The sequence below is a fragment of the Nelumbo lutea genome, chromosome 2 (genome assembly GCF_056320005.1).
Source record: "Nelumbo lutea isolate HS-2025 chromosome 2, American lotus-T2T, whole genome shotgun sequence".
Classification (NCBI taxonomy): Eukaryota; Viridiplantae; Streptophyta; class Magnoliopsida; order Proteales; family Nelumbonaceae; genus Nelumbo; species Nelumbo lutea.
The window spans coordinates 35,141,329-35,158,168 of NC_142685.1; the positions used below are offsets into that span (position 1 = coordinate 35,141,329).

Consider the following 16,840-nt stretch of genomic DNA (forward strand, 5'->3'; position numbering starts at 1 on the left):
CAATAAGGGGCAAAGAGGTTGGTCAGGTTGAGCTGGTCTGAACCGAATACAAATACAAAGAGGTTGTGCACCCCATTTAGTTTTGTGTCCATTTGTTTGTAGTTAATGCTCCATTTGGAAAGAATATAAATACAAATATGTAGAATGCAAAACTTTCTATTTTATATTATTTCGTATGTATCTATACAGTACATATTTGTGTTTGTACTCCTTCCAAACTGAGCCTAAGGCTCTATTTGGGAGGAGTGCAAATACAAGTATGTTATGTACATATACAAATATGCAAAATGGTTTATGAAAATGACAACATTTGTACTTGCACTGGACTTATATATTTATATTCACACTCTTCCCAAATGGAGCCTAACTAATTATATTTTGCACTATTATCTGATGCAACATTTGTACTTCTTGCCTCCTTTGCACTCTATGGAAATGCAATTTTGTATTTCAAAGACATACAAAATTTGCACCACCTTCCTCCTACTGTCCTACCTCAATTTTCTCTCGTATGAAGTGGGGACTCCATCATCTTTCTTCCTACCTCCCAAACAAATAACCCTCTTACTTCCATTCTCTTTCATATAAAGTGGAGACTACATCACTTTATTTCCCACAAACAAATAAGATAAAGTCAAATCAGAAGCAAAAATAAACCAGAATTTATATCCTGCCTATGTCCCCATACATTTACACCAATGCAAATGAACTTTTTACTGCAAACAAACAGAATGAATTTGCATTTTTTTTTCTTATTTTCCAGTAACCAAGAATATATTAATTGCACATCCCACTCACCTTCCATGGAAACTAATTAATAAACTAAGCCTAATATAGTTGGTGTCAAATGGCAAAGCCTAGCTAGCCTTTACCCCTTTAGGATCATGGATGAGTGCACTGTTCAGCATGTGCTTTGCAGTAGTAGAAGAGGTCTTCTAAGCATACCAATGATGGTGACCTTGATACCCCAACTAGGGCACATCACAAGATGCCACATGGCACATTATAAAAAATACATATTCCAAACTTTCTAAGAATGAAAAGAAGCAAAAAAAAAAACAAAAAAAAAAAGCATCTTTTGAAATGGACCTCTCAAAGTCACGAAAAATGAAGTTAAGGCCTCTTATATACTTTCATGTAGAAGGGTAGAGATCTGTAGACTTTTGGATTGGACCTAGTAAAAGAAAGGAACATGTTTGACAAAAAATTCTAATATATTGAAAATAGAGGCTCTGTTTCTTTGCAGTGCCAATTTCATTTCAACTGGTGCAAATGTATGGAAGTACAAATAGGCTGAGTGTAAATATTGGTTTCCCTCTGCTTTAGATTTGATTTTCTGTTTTGATTGATTTTTTTCCCTTTTTGTGAGAAATGAAGGTAGGACAGGGGTTTGTTTATGAATAAGGTAAGAAGAAAGATGAGGTGGTCTCCACCTTAAATGAAAAAGAATTGATGTGGGAGGAAGATGGTGCAAATTTTGCATCAATTTTGCACTGTCAATAAGTGTAAATAAAACAAAAGGTACATATTTTCTATCAAATAGGAGTTCAAACCATAGTCATAAACAGACGAATGCAAAACTAAAAATCCCTAATTTACAGATTAAACATCTAAAAAGATATTAAAAACATACATCCAAACATACCAACATTTCAGTGTTTGTCCTGTTCAGAGGGTGTGTCCTGAACTCTTGATTATTCTTTGTTTGTACATATAATACACATAGTTTATGTGGAGAAGGATACACACGATGCAGAATTTTGAATTTCAGCCCCCCGCCCCCCCTACTACTAGTCCTCTCCCCCTATAAACCACATCTTGCCTGTGAATTTGGCATCAATTCACGGTCAGAATGCATTTCCCAGTACTTTAGGGCTATTAAATTTTGATTTGGGCTGATTGGTCATTCTCCCTAGTTTATACGGGACCTATCAACTATCAGGTCTAGGTCTTATATAGACCACTTTTAGAAGTTTGGCATGAAAAAGTTTATGTTTAATTTATTCTCAAGAACCAAAATTCTGTCAAATTTCAGTAAAATAAATCCATTAATCGGGAAGTTGCATATTCATGTATAATATATTATAATTTTAAAATTTTGGAATGAGAGCATGACCCAATATTCATTTATTTATTAAATATAAATAAATAGAATAAAAAGAAAAAACCCAATATCTTCCCCAACACTTTTGCCAATCAAATTATTTGTAAATTATTATAAAAAATCTTTTAAAAAATACTAATGGGCTTTTAAAATGTTCGTCGAACTCGCGAATATTTCATAAATAATTTGAGAATTACTAAAAAAACGGTATGAAAACATGTGTGAAGACATGGGTGGTTCAAAATTCGTAGGTCCGATAGTCCCATATAGAGGAAGCTTCCTATGATAATTACTGTTGCTGTTTATTTCATATATTTTATTTGGTTAGACAACCAATACAGCCTATAAGCATATATTCTGTCTAGTGTGTGTGCGAAGGTGAAAAGCAGAGAAGATAAGGTGGTGGAAGGAAGCTTTTCTTACATAGAATATGTCGGTGAGAGGTGGGCTAGTCGGGTCCTGTTTTTGAAAGGAGAAAGCTTTGATGTAGGGCACGGGTGTTGGTAGCTTTTTCTTTTCCCACTCTTCACTTTGTTTCTTCTTTCACTTTCGTTGCCCCACACGAGCAGAAGCCAAGGTGAGAAAATCGACAAAGGCCGCATGGCTTGAGAGAATAAACAGACCCCAACAAAGATTTGGTGCGGTGATCAGGGTGCATTCACTCATCCCTATGTAACACACTCTGCAACTGAACCCTTTGTTTTTGTTTTTCTTTTTCTTTTTTTGATCCCTTTGTTTATGGGCATCATATGTCATGTACCGGAAGAGGGAGCTTCAGCTTCACTATGATCTATCTTATTTTTTGCCATGTGGAATGATGATGGGGCAGATAAGAGAGAGAGATGGACTAGAATTTTGGGGTGGTGATCATATTGCCATCAGATTTTTTATCTGTTTTTTTTTTTTTTTTGCAAGCTTCAAATAGAACAGAACGGTCTTCTTTTTTAACCAACTTGCCTCCATCCCACTAGGACATACTTTAACTAGAGATCCACTTGGGCTACTTGATAAGAATCAAAGAGAATGACAATATTAGTCTTAGGAATGGTAATAGGGTGGGGCACCCCCTCCCCATCCCTGTCTTGTAGTCAAGATATTTTGCCTCGTCTCCGCCTCATCCCCGGTGGCGGGTGGGTTTGGGGCAAAGCACCCACTCTCCATTTGGGATAGGGAATCTCTAAATTTTCTTTGCTTCAAGGCAATTATTTAAAAATTATCTATTTTGTGGATAATTTACACATAGGATATATGAATTTAGGGGTATTTTAGGAATTATATTATAATACTTTAGGGATAATTCAAAAATAGAATTATAGGATTCTAGGATTTTAAGAATTTAGAGAAAACTTAGAGATATTTTAAATATCGATATTAAACCTAAAAATATTTTACTAGTTTATCTTCAAATTTGGGGCAAGTTCGGGGAATTATATACAAAATCCGTCCCCGCCCCGTTCTCAGTTCAAGGAAAAATATTTTTCCCATCCCCACCCCATCCCTGTTTAGGGTCAAAGAAAACCCACCCTGTTTGGGGCAGGGCAGGGTGGGGCCCCGGTTTTACGGGAAAATTACCATCCCTAACTAGACTCTAAATTAACTATCTCATTTTAAACCCTAATTACTTAATATTGACCATTTGCCCACTTGTCCACCAAAAGTAATGATCAAACTACCAATGAAATAATGCTATAGTTCTGTTGTTAATGAGTATTGGTTTTGAAGATGTCTAGAGGATTACCTATGATGGATTGTACAAAGAAAGAAAACTAGAGACTCTGTCGTTATTAGATAGGTGACAGAAGAATAAGACACAAGATAGCTTAGTGGTTTAGGCGCTAGGTGATGTGGGTACAAATCATGTTATGCAATCATGCCCTCAACAAATGCTCTAATGAGTGAAGCATTTCCACCAGAAGATCCCCTAGGGGAAAAAACCCTCTTTTGCAATCGTGTTAAGTGCTTCCTCTTCCCGTTTCTAGCTACTTTGAATTCCCCTAGAGTTGATATCTCTTTGAAACCACTGTCACCGAAGGGAGGAGAATCTATGGTTTTTTTTTTTTTTCAAAGGTTGAAATCAATATGTTTACTACTCCATTTAAGTTTACACTTGTTGATAAGTGTTCTTATAGATAACCCTTCTTGCCAATAATCTTAGAGAGTTTAGTCGGTACTTTTTTCCTTAAAGAAAGGTATAGAGTGGTGAGTGCTTTCAATCAATGTCATGTTCTTTTAGTACCTTTTGAGAATGAATCTGTGTTCTTTACGCTTAGTTTGGTAAGAGTATAAATATAAATATGTAGAGTGTAAAACCTTATGTTTTGTATTATTTTATATATATTTGCATTGTATATATTTGTATTTGTGCTCTTACCAAACTAAGCTAGTGTTTGAATAAAGTTTTTTGGTTAAAGAATCTTTATTTTGTATGCTTAAGTGGGTGCTAGGATCGAGATCGACTGGGAGCTCTCTATTGCTCCCATGTAGATCAATTTCCCCTAGTTGTCGATTAACCTTTACAATATTGACATGTTTATTTGTTCAATTACACGTGTTAGGTAGGGTGTTGAAGGTGATATTGCAACCAAGAGGCTTATGTGAACCACCACTACAAGGGGCTGCATTGAACTTGATTTCATGAAAGATAAGCCTTCTAGGGTGTGGATTGGAATGGGAAGAGATGTTTCTGGTAGAAGATTACCTATGAAAATCTTCCATTGTATTGCTCTTGTTATTTCAAGCATGGGCATGAGGAGGTTGATTGTTAAATTAAGGCCAAAAAGAATGATAATAAGGGGAAGGAGACCAAATTGGGGTTGCAGTAGAAAAGTGAATGCACATCAACAAAATCCTAGTATAATTGATCTTACGATTAAGAATATTGTAGGCAAACTAAACCCTAAGATCGAAACAAATTTATTAGAGAATAGAGAAGGAAGTCCATTCAGTCAGGTGCTCACTTTGTTTCTGTGGAGCCAAGTAATTTGCCAAGTGCTGATAGTAACCCAGATTTTTCTTAGGGTGTGGTGAGTACAGAGCAGCTTACGAAGCAACTAGAGTGCTCTAATTGAGATCCTATTCCTAATGTTTTAATTGAGATCCTGCTACTCTTGGGGACATATCAAGTGTTCGGGAAAATGACTCTATGACCAATAGTGCATATCATGGCACACTTGCATAAGTCCTGAAACAATGTGAGATAGAATCAACAAATTGTTCTAAAAATACTCTTGTTCTTTTTTGTTTTTTTTTTTCTTTTTGTTTGTTTTCTTTTGTATCAAGATTTTGTTCAAAATTTTCTTTCTAGGGTTAGGTCTTATGCCCCCCCCCCCCTTCCTCCTTTTATTTATTAACGAATTCTTCTTTTCTTAAAAAATAGGAAATCTTATGACAGATTCTAATTATTTTCTCTTCCTTTTAATTAGTAAAAATAGTAGGTAGGTTTTCTAACTTTACTCATAACAGAAGTGAAGCCCATGACATGGTTTGACAAAAGGGCTATAATTGATCTCACCATTAATTGTTATAATGGTGAATTGGTGATATCTTACTCATGTGGCTTATACTTATTATTATCCTTCCAAAAATGGCTAAACGTTTAGGTTTTTACATGACAAGGTGATAGAGTTTCTGCTAAGGAGCTATCAAGATTTATAAGAAGTTTGGACAGTAGCTTTTATTTAATTAGGACACTACAAAATAAGGCCTGCCACTCATATAGAAGGAGCAGATCAAAGGGTCTTTGTCAAAAACTGATTGTGTTAAGTTATGTTTGGTTTGAAGGAAAAAGTAGGGAAAGGAATGGAAAGATAAAAAAACCTTCACAAACATTGTATAGGGTTCCCTTCCTTTCCCTATCTTTTCCTTCAAACCAAACATAACCTAAATTCAGGCTAAAAAACAAAACTCATAACTGGTTTCCAAAAAATCTTCTAAATAATGATATTTTTGTAAAATTATAGTCAAGATCAATACTGTTTACTAATATAATCTATAAACTATGTAAGTATATTTATATTGAAGAATTTAAAAAAAAATGATATAATAAAATAGAGATTTAAATTATAATATAACATGTAAGAAAATACGCTTAATTAAAGACTATATATATAAAGTATGTATGATACATAATAGAATATGGTAAATAAAGCATTCAAATTTTGGCAAAATATTCATTTGCTGATTTAGGATTACTGTTGAGGAATTTAATAGAAGTTGCACCCAACCTGTTTTGAGACCTGGTTTGGGACTTTGGGCTAGGGCAAAAAAAAAAAAAAAAAACAAATAAGATCTAAGGTCTGGTTGGTCTAGCTTGGATTGAGGCTTTAACATATGTATTTCTCTGTGTTATGAAGCTGCAAATTGGGTTACCCAATTTGAAGAATTCAACCACATTGGCTCAAATTAAGGCTCGGGCCTATTGAAAATTTAATTAACAAATTCCCAAACACAACCTGACGAAATTGCACCCCATAGTTACATATGTTTATAAGTTATTTTCTCATGGCTAAGGGAGAGACATTTGAATGAACATTTTTGTGCTTTTCTTCTGCCCGAAGCATAAAGAGCACAAATGTGCCTTGATGAAAAGCAACTTCTTTTGTGTTTGTAAAACAATTAAAAAATAGCTTTTGTGGCATCTAATGTACTTTGTTATGTGATATGTCCATTACTAAAACCAGAGCTTTTGCCTTTTGGTTCTCTCTTCCTTTTCTTCTTTATTTCTCTGCAAACACAAAAATCACCTGTCATTATTGATTCAATGGCCTACAAACCATTGCTTTTTCTTGTGTGGTTGGCTGCGAGTGCACACCAGGATCCCTGTCATAATCTTTCTTTTTCCTAACCCGACCTGATGACCCACTTGGGCAGACCTAACCCATGTTCCTGTATCACATAATGGGTCTAGGTTAAACTCATTTATTATATCCACACTGATGTTTTTATAACAAAATAATCTAAATCGTGTATTTTTTAAAATACAGAAAAACATACAAATAATTCTAGAAAAATCATATATAATATGCAAATGATATGGATTTCTAAAAATATGATAAAAATTTTATTTTATTTTGTTTTTTTACATATGCATTTATTTTATATGGTCTAGACATATTTACATACAAAACATACCAAATTTTCACTCCAAACTTCTTAAATGAGTATACTTTAATTAATAAAAAAGATGTATTTGGCCGATCTTTTATCTGATTTTTTCTCAATTTCTTCACTCTTGATTTTAAAATGACCAAACAAGACTAGACTAGATAAAATCTAGGCCACATTGTGATGGAAATTGAAAACTGGGTGGAGCAGATGTAGTAGGGATTGAGTTCATTAGGCCCCAACATTTCAGCTTCATTGATAACATATATATCAGCCAAAATCAGCTGAGAACATGAATGGTAGATCTAGTGGGGGTTCCTTATAGGGATGGATTTGAGCTCGGCTCACAGGAATAGTATTAGGTTTGAGCTTGAACTCAGCTCGGTTTATAGCTCGCAAGTTCGATTTCGGCTAGAAGTCAAGTTTTTTTGAAAAATAAAAAGTATATATATAAAATTATTTTTTATATTTTTTAGACAAAAAATTAAGAATTATAAAAATTATTTACTATTATACATGAAAAATAAAAATATTAGTATATGTAATAAATTTATTTATTATATATATATTGGTTTGTATGTATGTATATATATATAATAAAAATTATTTATTTAATACTAGGCTTGCGAGCCACATGAGCCGAGTTTCACTAGGTTCGAGCTTGGTTCGATTAACAAATGAGCCTATATATTAAGCTCAAATTTGACTCGAAGCTCAATTTAAACTGAACCAATCCAAACTCGAATAATTCGTGAAAGGCTCGACTCATGACCACCCCTAATTCCTTATATGGAAAATACTCTATATCGTATTCTCGAATATTAGATTTATCACTTTTCCTTATGTCATTTGTTTTAAATAAGTTGTCAGAAGAAACAAGCCGGAGTCTTTCAAGTGTGAAAGTTTTTGTTCTCTTATTGCTTCATTGCTTTAAACTCCAGGGTACTTTGACATATATAGGATTTTAAAATGGAAACTTTGTTTTTATTTATGTTAATAAATTAAAATGAAAGCTGCCCATCATCCTACTGGACATGGGCCTCCTGTTGTACTTGTACTCGTGGCTTAACAACATATATAAGAGTTTCTCCACTTAATTGGCACAAGGTTTAATAGTGATCTATGGCTTGGTGTATATGTCTCTTTCGGTTCACTTTCTTTGTAAGTGCAAATTTTATTTATTTTGGTGCAGATGTAAGAGAATTCCATACGCTGAGTGCAAATTCTAGTTTACTTTTATTTCTGGTTATTCCCTACTTTTTGGTTTGTTTGTTTGTTTGGGAGTAGAAATGGGAGTAAAATGGGGTGGTCTCCACTTTATGAGAGAGAATGTTTGGAGAAAGTTGTTTTTTCATATGCGAGGAAAGTATCCTAAGGAAAGTATAGAATGAGATGGAAAATGATATGAACCCCACTTTATTATTTTAAAGAATGATGGTGATGCAGATTTTGCATAAGTTTTCAGAATGCAAATTTTGTATTGTCAATAAGATAAAGGTTCAGTTTGGAAGGAGTACAAATACATACAAAATGTAAGATTTTGCACTATATATTTGTATTTATACTCCTTCCAAACTGAGTCAAAATTATAAACTTTACATCCATTGTCGGAATGCAAATTTTACTATTCCTTTAGCTTTAATCAGAAAAAATTCTCTCATTCTTCCATATCAACACAACCTTGTAGTTGAATCTACATCAATTTATAAGGCTAATATCTTTGTCAATATGATGAAGAAGAATAAATTCTGCTTACCTTTAGTTAGTGTCCTGTACTGTTTCTTTGCCAAAAAAAGGATCATCTTTCTTTTGATTCCTTATTGTTTTCGAGTTAAATCTCCAAATTGTTTCAAAGATAATAAAATATCTGCATATTCTTCAAATAATGGAACATGTTCTTTGTGTTTTAATTGCCTTAAATATGGCTGATAATAAATTGGCAAGAAAGGGGTCTAAAATAGTAGTGTCGTCAGACTCGGATCGGACATAAAACCGATTTAGTTGTTAGGTCATGGGCCGGTCCAACCATTCGGTTCAAGCGCTTAACTTCCTCAAATGAAAAAAAAATTAAAATAATAAAAATAATTTAGAGGCAGACCTACCAAAAGGGACATATTTTGAAGTAACAACAGATAATTTAAGGGGTGTTCTACAACATGATAATGTTTTTGTTTTCCAAATTACCACATCTGTAAAATATATATATATATTAATAATTGAAACACATGTTTTGAGAAGCAAACACTACAAAAAAGAAGGTTTTTCCGGCGGTCCGGCTAATACGAAATTTCTTGTAGTGAAAAACAAGTTGCTTTTCTTTCAAGAAGAAAATATTTTATTATTAAACTCTTCTGAAGTGTGAAAGCATATATTTATGTGCATGTGTCTGATAAAGAAAATTGATTAACTAGGACAAACATGGTTTTATATTCAATTACACATTATAATTTATAATTATTTATCAACCATGGTGTTATAATTTATAATAATAACTCTTTGAATTGTTTCATACGCAATTTTTGTGTATCATGGGTATTGATACTTTGCATATTGCCAAACCCAAATAGAACATTTGATATAACCTCCCTTTTTTATTCCATTTATACCTAATTAGCATAATTAGGCATAGCTACCAATTTATAGGTCCTCTCCGGTCTCCAACTTTAGTTGGTTGATCTATATTTTAATGTTACATGGAACTTTATGGTGTTTCCACTTTGGATTAATCATCCAACATCTCTTCTCAATGAAGTTTTATGGTTCTCAATGTGATTATATTTCGTTATCGTATGTACCGTCTAATCATTCTTTTATCACAGAATTGGAGAGAAATGGAAAACTCAAGCAACACCACGAACCTTATCGATGTGGCATTTGGAGAGTTACTACTCATAAGGTCTATTACGGTTAAAACCAATTTTAGAATCAGAAGTTCCAAACTTCCAAGATAATAGCTCAACCCAGTATAGGAAATTCCAAACACCTAGCTTATGGCACCCAAAATTAATAGAAATGATACATGAATTTACTACACTAATAAAGATCCTGTGAAAAGTGAAAACACACGAGTAAATGTATGCAAGTGGTCATCTCTAGAATATAAGAAAGATCATTACCCAACAATATTAGGTTTAGCAAGGGGTCCTAATTTTTGTTTTTTGTTTTTTCTTTTTTTTTTTTTCTAACACAAAGTGACTGTTTTCAGACTTGTTCAAAATCGGACCACACCGAATGGTCAGATTGGAAAAAACCGGAAATCAGTCATTTGACCAGTTCCATTTTATTCCCAAAACTGTTTTTTGGCCAAAAACCATTGATTTGATCAGGAAACTACTGACTCAGACAATCAAACCATCAACACGGACAACGGTTTTTGGTCATTTTTTTGTTTTTTTTTTTTTTGTCAGAATGGACCGTCCATTCAGACTGGATGGCCAGACCGTTCAACCCAAGAACTGGTCCCCAAAATGATTCCCTGTCCAATCCGGTTTTTAAAACCTTTCTTGAATCAAATAATGACCCCTAATCATGATCTCTAGCTTATAAATTTCAAATTGGAAAAACCAATTTGTAAATGTGGGCAGATGCTCATGAAAATTTGTTTGTGTTTTATGTCTGTGAAAGCCTTCAATAGGGGTAATTGATCAGCATTTATCAGGGTATTTATTTCATTGTCTAATCACGAACTAGCTATAACTGCTTATTAATAGCCTGATCTAGATATCATATAAAATGAAAATGATCTGATTAACTGTATGTTTGTCTCTTCACTCCAGTCCACAAGTTCACCGTCAAAATGGGTTCATTCTTCATTTTTTATGAACAATATCATCTATCATCATCTCTAAACCTTGCCCCCAACTATATGCCACATCGGTTGTATTTATTGCCAATGGCTAAGGAAACAAAAAGTTAAAAAATAAAAATTCATACATTTTTCCCTCTTTGTTAATAACATATTAATCCATTTCATGTAATAAAAACTCAAGATGCTACACAAAATTAAAGGGGTTGTTTGCAAATACGAATGGTTTCTATTTTTTTTTAAATAAAAACAATTGCCATGTCAGCAAAAGCAATACAATGTGGTAGTTGTTTCTGATCTAAAAAATAAAATCATTCACATTGGCAAACACCCCCACAATGAAGTGATTTCATTTTATGTGGCCTTCAAATAGGCATGTCCATTATTTAATTTGTAATACTATTTTATCTTCTTCTTCTTTGTATTTTATTATTATCTAGCATCGATAACTAAAGGGCCATTACCCAATGTTGGTCCCATGCTCCCAGCTAACCTGGGACGAAAGGGTTAGTCTGGTTTTGCTTTGAAATCATTAGAAATGATAATTATTCACTAGTAGGAAAAAAAAAAACAGTGAATCCCACCCATCATACAAGAAATATCACATGTTAAACACCCACACCAAATTGGTGCCGATGTGGTAGTGTTTTCTGAGAAAAAAAATTAAAAAACCACATAACCAAACAACCTAACAACCTGATAGTAGGGGTGTCAATGGGACTGGATTTGGTCCAATCCGATCCAGTTCAATGTGAGTTCATTGCAAATGGGTCAGGTCCAATCCAATTTAATGAATATTTTAAACCATTTTGGACTGGTCCAATTTAATGTTTGGACTCTGGACCATCCAATATGTTCAAATTTGTTTTAACTAAGATTATTTTAATCCAAATCTGGTTCATTGACACCTATATATGTATCTGCTATCAATGGACCAGATATTGGCTCAATTCAACCCAACCCAATATAAATTCATTATGAATGAACCGGATCCAATCCAATCCAATAAATACTTTGGTCCATTAAGTCTAGACTGGTCTAATCCGATATGTCTTGTCGGTCCATCCAATCTGTCCAAATTAATTTTGATTTGGATGGATCCAATCTAAAAACCAGTCCATTGGCACCCCTACCTGATAGTCTCTTCAGCATTGCTTTCATTTTTCTTTTTTTCCCCTTTCCTTATCTGATTCCATCTGTACCAAACTTGGGATGCTGGGTAGTACACACCAATTTAGAGCTTCTCTCCAGCTTTAGCATGGTTGAAAATTTGTTCCCTCTCCAATTTTAGACTATTCATCTTTTTTTTAATCTCATTAAAGTTTTATTTTGACATGTCATATATATTAAAAAAATCCAGCTATGTCATCATGAATATTGTCTAGTCATGAGACATGTCTCCAACTTCAGAGCATTCATCTTTGTTTTTATCTCATTGATGTTTTACTTTGACATCTCATGTACAACATTGGAACTCTTTGTTGTTCATATATCTGTAGATATGAAGTCATGCTTCTGTTTGGTCATATGACAGAGATAAAGGGTGTTCCCTCCCTGTTTGTAGGTGGAGAAAAAGTAAGGATTGGGAGAATGGAGACATAGGGACAATAGCTGAAGTGGGTGAACTGAATGACTTATTGCTCACTAAAAAACAAATCAATAAAACATTCAGTTCAGCCCCTTCATCTGTTATCAAACAGCCACAACAGCCTTAAAATCTGGGCTGCAATATAATAACAGAAGGCAATGTAGGAAGCCCAAAGATCCAAAGTGATAGCTCTGAACATTGGAATTTCTCTCTTTGTTATCAATTCTTTCTTTCTCAAATTCTCTCTTCAAAATTATTTCTACCGTGCTTGTATTAATGGCCTGAGTTTTCATCACCATCACCACTAAGTTATCAGAACATCCAACACAAGTTCCTATGAGAGAAAGAATTAATTTATCACTTGGGATAAGCTTCTGGATTTGTGCTTTAAAGCCCAAAAGCACAAAGTCGTGATTTTAGGCTCTGTAATTTGGCTCTCTGAAGTGTTTTGGCTTCAGATTATAATGTTTTTTAAAAGCAATTCTTACCCCATTGCTCAAATTCTTTTTTTGCCTCAATTTTGTTTTCCACATAAAGCTAAAAGGCAAAAGCTTATCTAAACAGGGTCATTATCTCTCTGGTAGTCTTTCTCTTTTTGGTTTGAATGTTCAAATTGAAAAATAATAAAGTATAAGAAGACAAATAATAAAAAAAATTAAAAGAATAAGAAAAAGGAAACTCTTTTTCTTTCTTTTCCAGACCTCTCCCCCCTAACCGTGGAATGAGTAAGGGGGGCATGTTGGTTCAGTGAGTACAGTAGCCACTTCAGTACCTCTCAAATTCTGCGCTCTTCTGACAGCTCGTATCATATGCCTGATTTCCTCTCTCTTTCTCTCTCCCTCTCTCATTTTTTATGTTTCTTTACAAAGAGAGTTTATAGATATAAAGCAGAGAAGCTAGAGATAAAGAGCATGGTTTCGGTAAAAGATGTTCTCAAGTCCTCAGCTGCAACATCCATGGATTTCAAGCTCATCGTTCTCATCTTCATTCTTTCCTCTGCAAGCCTCTCTTTGTCTTATGAACCTCGAAACCATGAAGGTAAGTTTTAGTCCAGCTCACTTAATTTCTTTGCTTATATTGTTTATTTATTTATTTATCACATTTTTATCAGTGGAAGCTCTGATCAGTATCAGAAGGTCTCTGAACGATCCCCATGGAGTTCTGAACAACTGGGATGAAGACTCGGTCGATCCTTGTAGTTGGGCTATGATTACTTGTTCCCCAGAAAACCTCGTTATTGGCCTGTAAGTTCTATATCAACTTCTCCTCTTATATTTAGACTTTTTGGAGAAGAGAAAGAAAAGTAGCTTCTCAAGTTCATGGGTATTGCAGGGGAGTTCCAAGCCTGAGTTTATCAGGAACTCTGTCTGGAAGAATTGGGAACCTCACAAATCTTCGACAATTGTAAGATAAGAGAATATAGAAAGCATCTATTCGATTGAAATTTTCAAAGACCCATCTGGGTTTTTATTATGCATTTATTATTTTCTTATTTGGTTGAAATTTGCAGGTTATTGCAGAACAATAACATTTCTGGAGAAATTCCGATGGAGCTCGGAAACCTTCCCAAGCTTCAGACGTTGGATCTATCCAATAACCGGTTCTCCGGCAACATTCCCGTGTCTCTGGGTCAACTCAGCAGTTTGCTATACCTGTGAGCCTTTTGAATAAACACAAAGAGCTATTCATCTCTTTCTTTGTTGAATCCATGCTTCTTTCTTATTAGTCCTCTGCATCTAATCTCTTACTTCTTATCTTTTCTTTGTTTCCATGTATTTAATCGTGTAGGAGGCTGAATAATAACAGCTTATCCGGAGCATTCCCAGTGTCCTTGGCCAAAATCCCTCAGCTTACTTTCTTGTGAGAATTAATTCTCTTTCTTCAAACCTGCACAGTTTCTGATTGCGTTCTGTACAAGAAAATTGCTTCTTTTGAACAAACTCAAGTAAGGGGTTGTCTTCTCTTCTTTTCTCGTTTTGTGTTTTGCTCAGAGACTTGTCTTTTAACAACCTCAGAGGTCCTGTCCCCAAGTTTCCCACCAGAACATTCAAGTAAGGCTTCTCTGCAACTCTTTACTGTTCTTTTCCTCTGTCTAGTTTAATTTCTCTTACGCTTCTTGTTACTCGTTGTTTCTTCTTCTAGTGTTGTGGGAAACCCTCTCATGTGCGGAAGCCCCAGTGCTGAAGGCTGCTCTGGAACACCTATTCCTATTCCACTCTCATTCTCCATTGATCCATCCACTGGTTCATCAAAGAGTATCTCTCTCAAACCCTCCTCTCTCTCTCTCTCTCTCTCTCTCTCTCTCTCTCTCTCTCTCTGGGTATTCTTAGAAATCTCAGCTCTTGCATTTTCACATTTTTCAGGCAAAAGCAAAGCCCAGAAACTAGCTGTTGCAATCGGGGCTAGCATCGGTTCAACATCTTTTCTCGTGATTGCACTTGCCCTCTTCATCTGGTGGAGGAAGAACCAGAAGAGACAGACCGTACTGAACATAAATGGTCAGCAAATCAAAACCCATTACCAATCTTTGATTAAAAAACTAGAACCCACAAAATTCTCATTAATACCATCCTTTAATCGATCTGGGTCTGATACAGACAAGCAAGAGGAAGGTCTGATACGCCTAGGCAACCTCAGACAGTTCACATTGAGGGAGCTCCAATTAGCTACAGACAATTTCAGCCCGAAAAACATACTGGGCAAAGGAGGGTTTGGCAACGTTTACAAGGGAAGGTTGACAGATGGGACGGTGGTGGCCGTGAAGCGGCTCAAGGACGTGAGCGGAACCGCCGGAGAGCTGCAATTCAAGACGGAGGTCGAGATGATAAGCCTGGCGGTGCACCGGAACTTGCTGAGGCTGCTCGGTTACTGCGCCACCTCCAACGAGAGACTCCTCGTCTACCCTTACATGTCAAACGGCAGTGTCGCTGCCAGGCTCAGAGGTCTGCAATTCTGCATCTGTAGTCCGTTCTCTGTAGTTCGTACCCATTACTATTGTGCGCCGCTTCTCCTACAGCGCATTATAGTGAGCTCCCCCGTCTGATGTGTTTACAGGTAAGCCTGCTCTGGACTGGAACACCAGGAAGAGAATAGCCGTTGGAGCAGCGAGGGGTCTTCTTTATCTGCACGAGCAGTGCGACCCCAAGATTATTCACAGAGACGTGAAGGCTGCTAACGTGCTCCTGGACGACTACTGTGAGGCCGTGGTTGGTGATTTTGGTCTGGCCAAGCTTCTCGACCATGCCGACTCTCACGTGACCACCGCCGTCCGTGGAACCGTCGGCCACATAGCGCCGGAGTACTTGTCGACGGGGCAGTCATCGGAGAAGACCGACGTGTTCGGGTTCGGAATTCTGTTGCTGGAACTCATCACCGGCATGAGAGCGCTCGAGTTCGGTAAAGCCGTTAATCAGAAAGGAGCAATGCTTGATTGGGTAAGATCTCTTTCTTTTTCTCTACCCTTGATGGGACCATTTTGGCCCATGACCCAAAACAACTGGACCCACCCTGGGAATGATCTGAACCGTCCATTAATGGCAGGTGAAGAAGATTCAGCAGGAGAAGAGAGTAGAGATGCTGGTAGATAAGGATTTGGGGAGCAACTACGACAGAATAGAGGTGGGGGAGATGGTGCAGGTGGCTCTCCTCTGCACTCAATACCTCCCGGCCCACCGGCCCAAGATGTCCGAGGTGGTCCGAATGCTGGAAGGTGATGGGCTGGCCGAGAAGTGGGAGGCTTCACAAGCCCATCACCATCATCATAACTCCAACAATCATCATAACAGCAGTAGCATGGCTTGTACTGCAGCTGCAGCACATCCGATCATGTCAAGACATGATGATGATGACCATGCAAGCATGTTAGCAGCCATCATGGATGATGATGATGAGCATTCTCTGGACGTCTATGCCATGGAGCTTTCTGGTCCAAGATGATTAAGCTTCTCTTATTTTTCTTCTTTGTTTTTTGATTTATTTTATAGAGGGGAGAAAATGAGAATCGTGAAAGATTATAGGGTGTAAATAGAAATTTTAAGTTTGGGGGTGCGTCTTGCGCACTGCGGCGTTGTATAGGACATGCAGGGTGGAGAGTGGGAAAGATGATTCCGTGTGTCTTACCTCACCAAAGGACAGAACGTACAGAGGGGAAGAAGCTCAGCTCAGGTGTATTTGTATGAAACAAGGTGTTTGAAACTTGAAAGCGAAGGCCAAGATGATGTTATGTGTTAGTTGATTTTCA

General features: G+C 36.1%; 1 protein-coding gene across 2 annotated transcripts; it reads left to right on the forward strand.

The window, feature by feature from the left end:
• Positions 1-13,297: 13,297 nt before the first annotated feature.
• Positions 13,298-16,840, forward strand: LOC148869816 (protein CLAVATA3 INSENSITIVE RECEPTOR KINASE 3-like). Of its 2 annotated transcripts, none has more exons than XM_088973925.1 (11): positions 13,298-13,638; positions 13,712-13,844; positions 13,933-14,004; positions 14,111-14,254; positions 14,389-14,460; positions 14,592-14,651; positions 14,743-14,855; positions 14,964-15,098; positions 15,198-15,542; positions 15,655-16,034; positions 16,141-16,840. In XM_088973925.1, the coding sequence occupies exons 1-11, from the start codon at positions 13,410-13,412 to the stop codon at positions 16,534-16,536; spliced, it is 2,079 nt and encodes a 692-aa protein (XP_088830051.1). In that variant the 5' UTR covers positions 13,298-13,409; the 3' UTR covers positions 16,537-16,840. The 2 variants fall into 2 exon arrangements, with proteins under 2 accessions (XP_088830051.1, XP_088830052.1); XM_088973926.1 differs by having other exon boundaries at positions 13,315-13,638; positions 13,728-13,844.

Coding starts and splice junctions, on each gene's coding strand:
- LOC148869816 (XM_088973925.1), top strand. CDS start 13,410: ATGCCTGATTTCCTCTCTCTTTCTCTCTCCCTCTCTCATTTTTTATGT. Junction 14,255..14,388: donor CTCAGCAGTTTGCTATACCT/GTGAGCCTTTTG, acceptor TTAATCGTGTAG/GAGGCTGAATAATAACAGCT. Junction 14,652..14,742: donor TTTCCCACCAGAACATTCAA/GTAAGGCTTCTC, acceptor TTCTTCTTCTAG/TGTTGTGGGAAACCCTCTCA.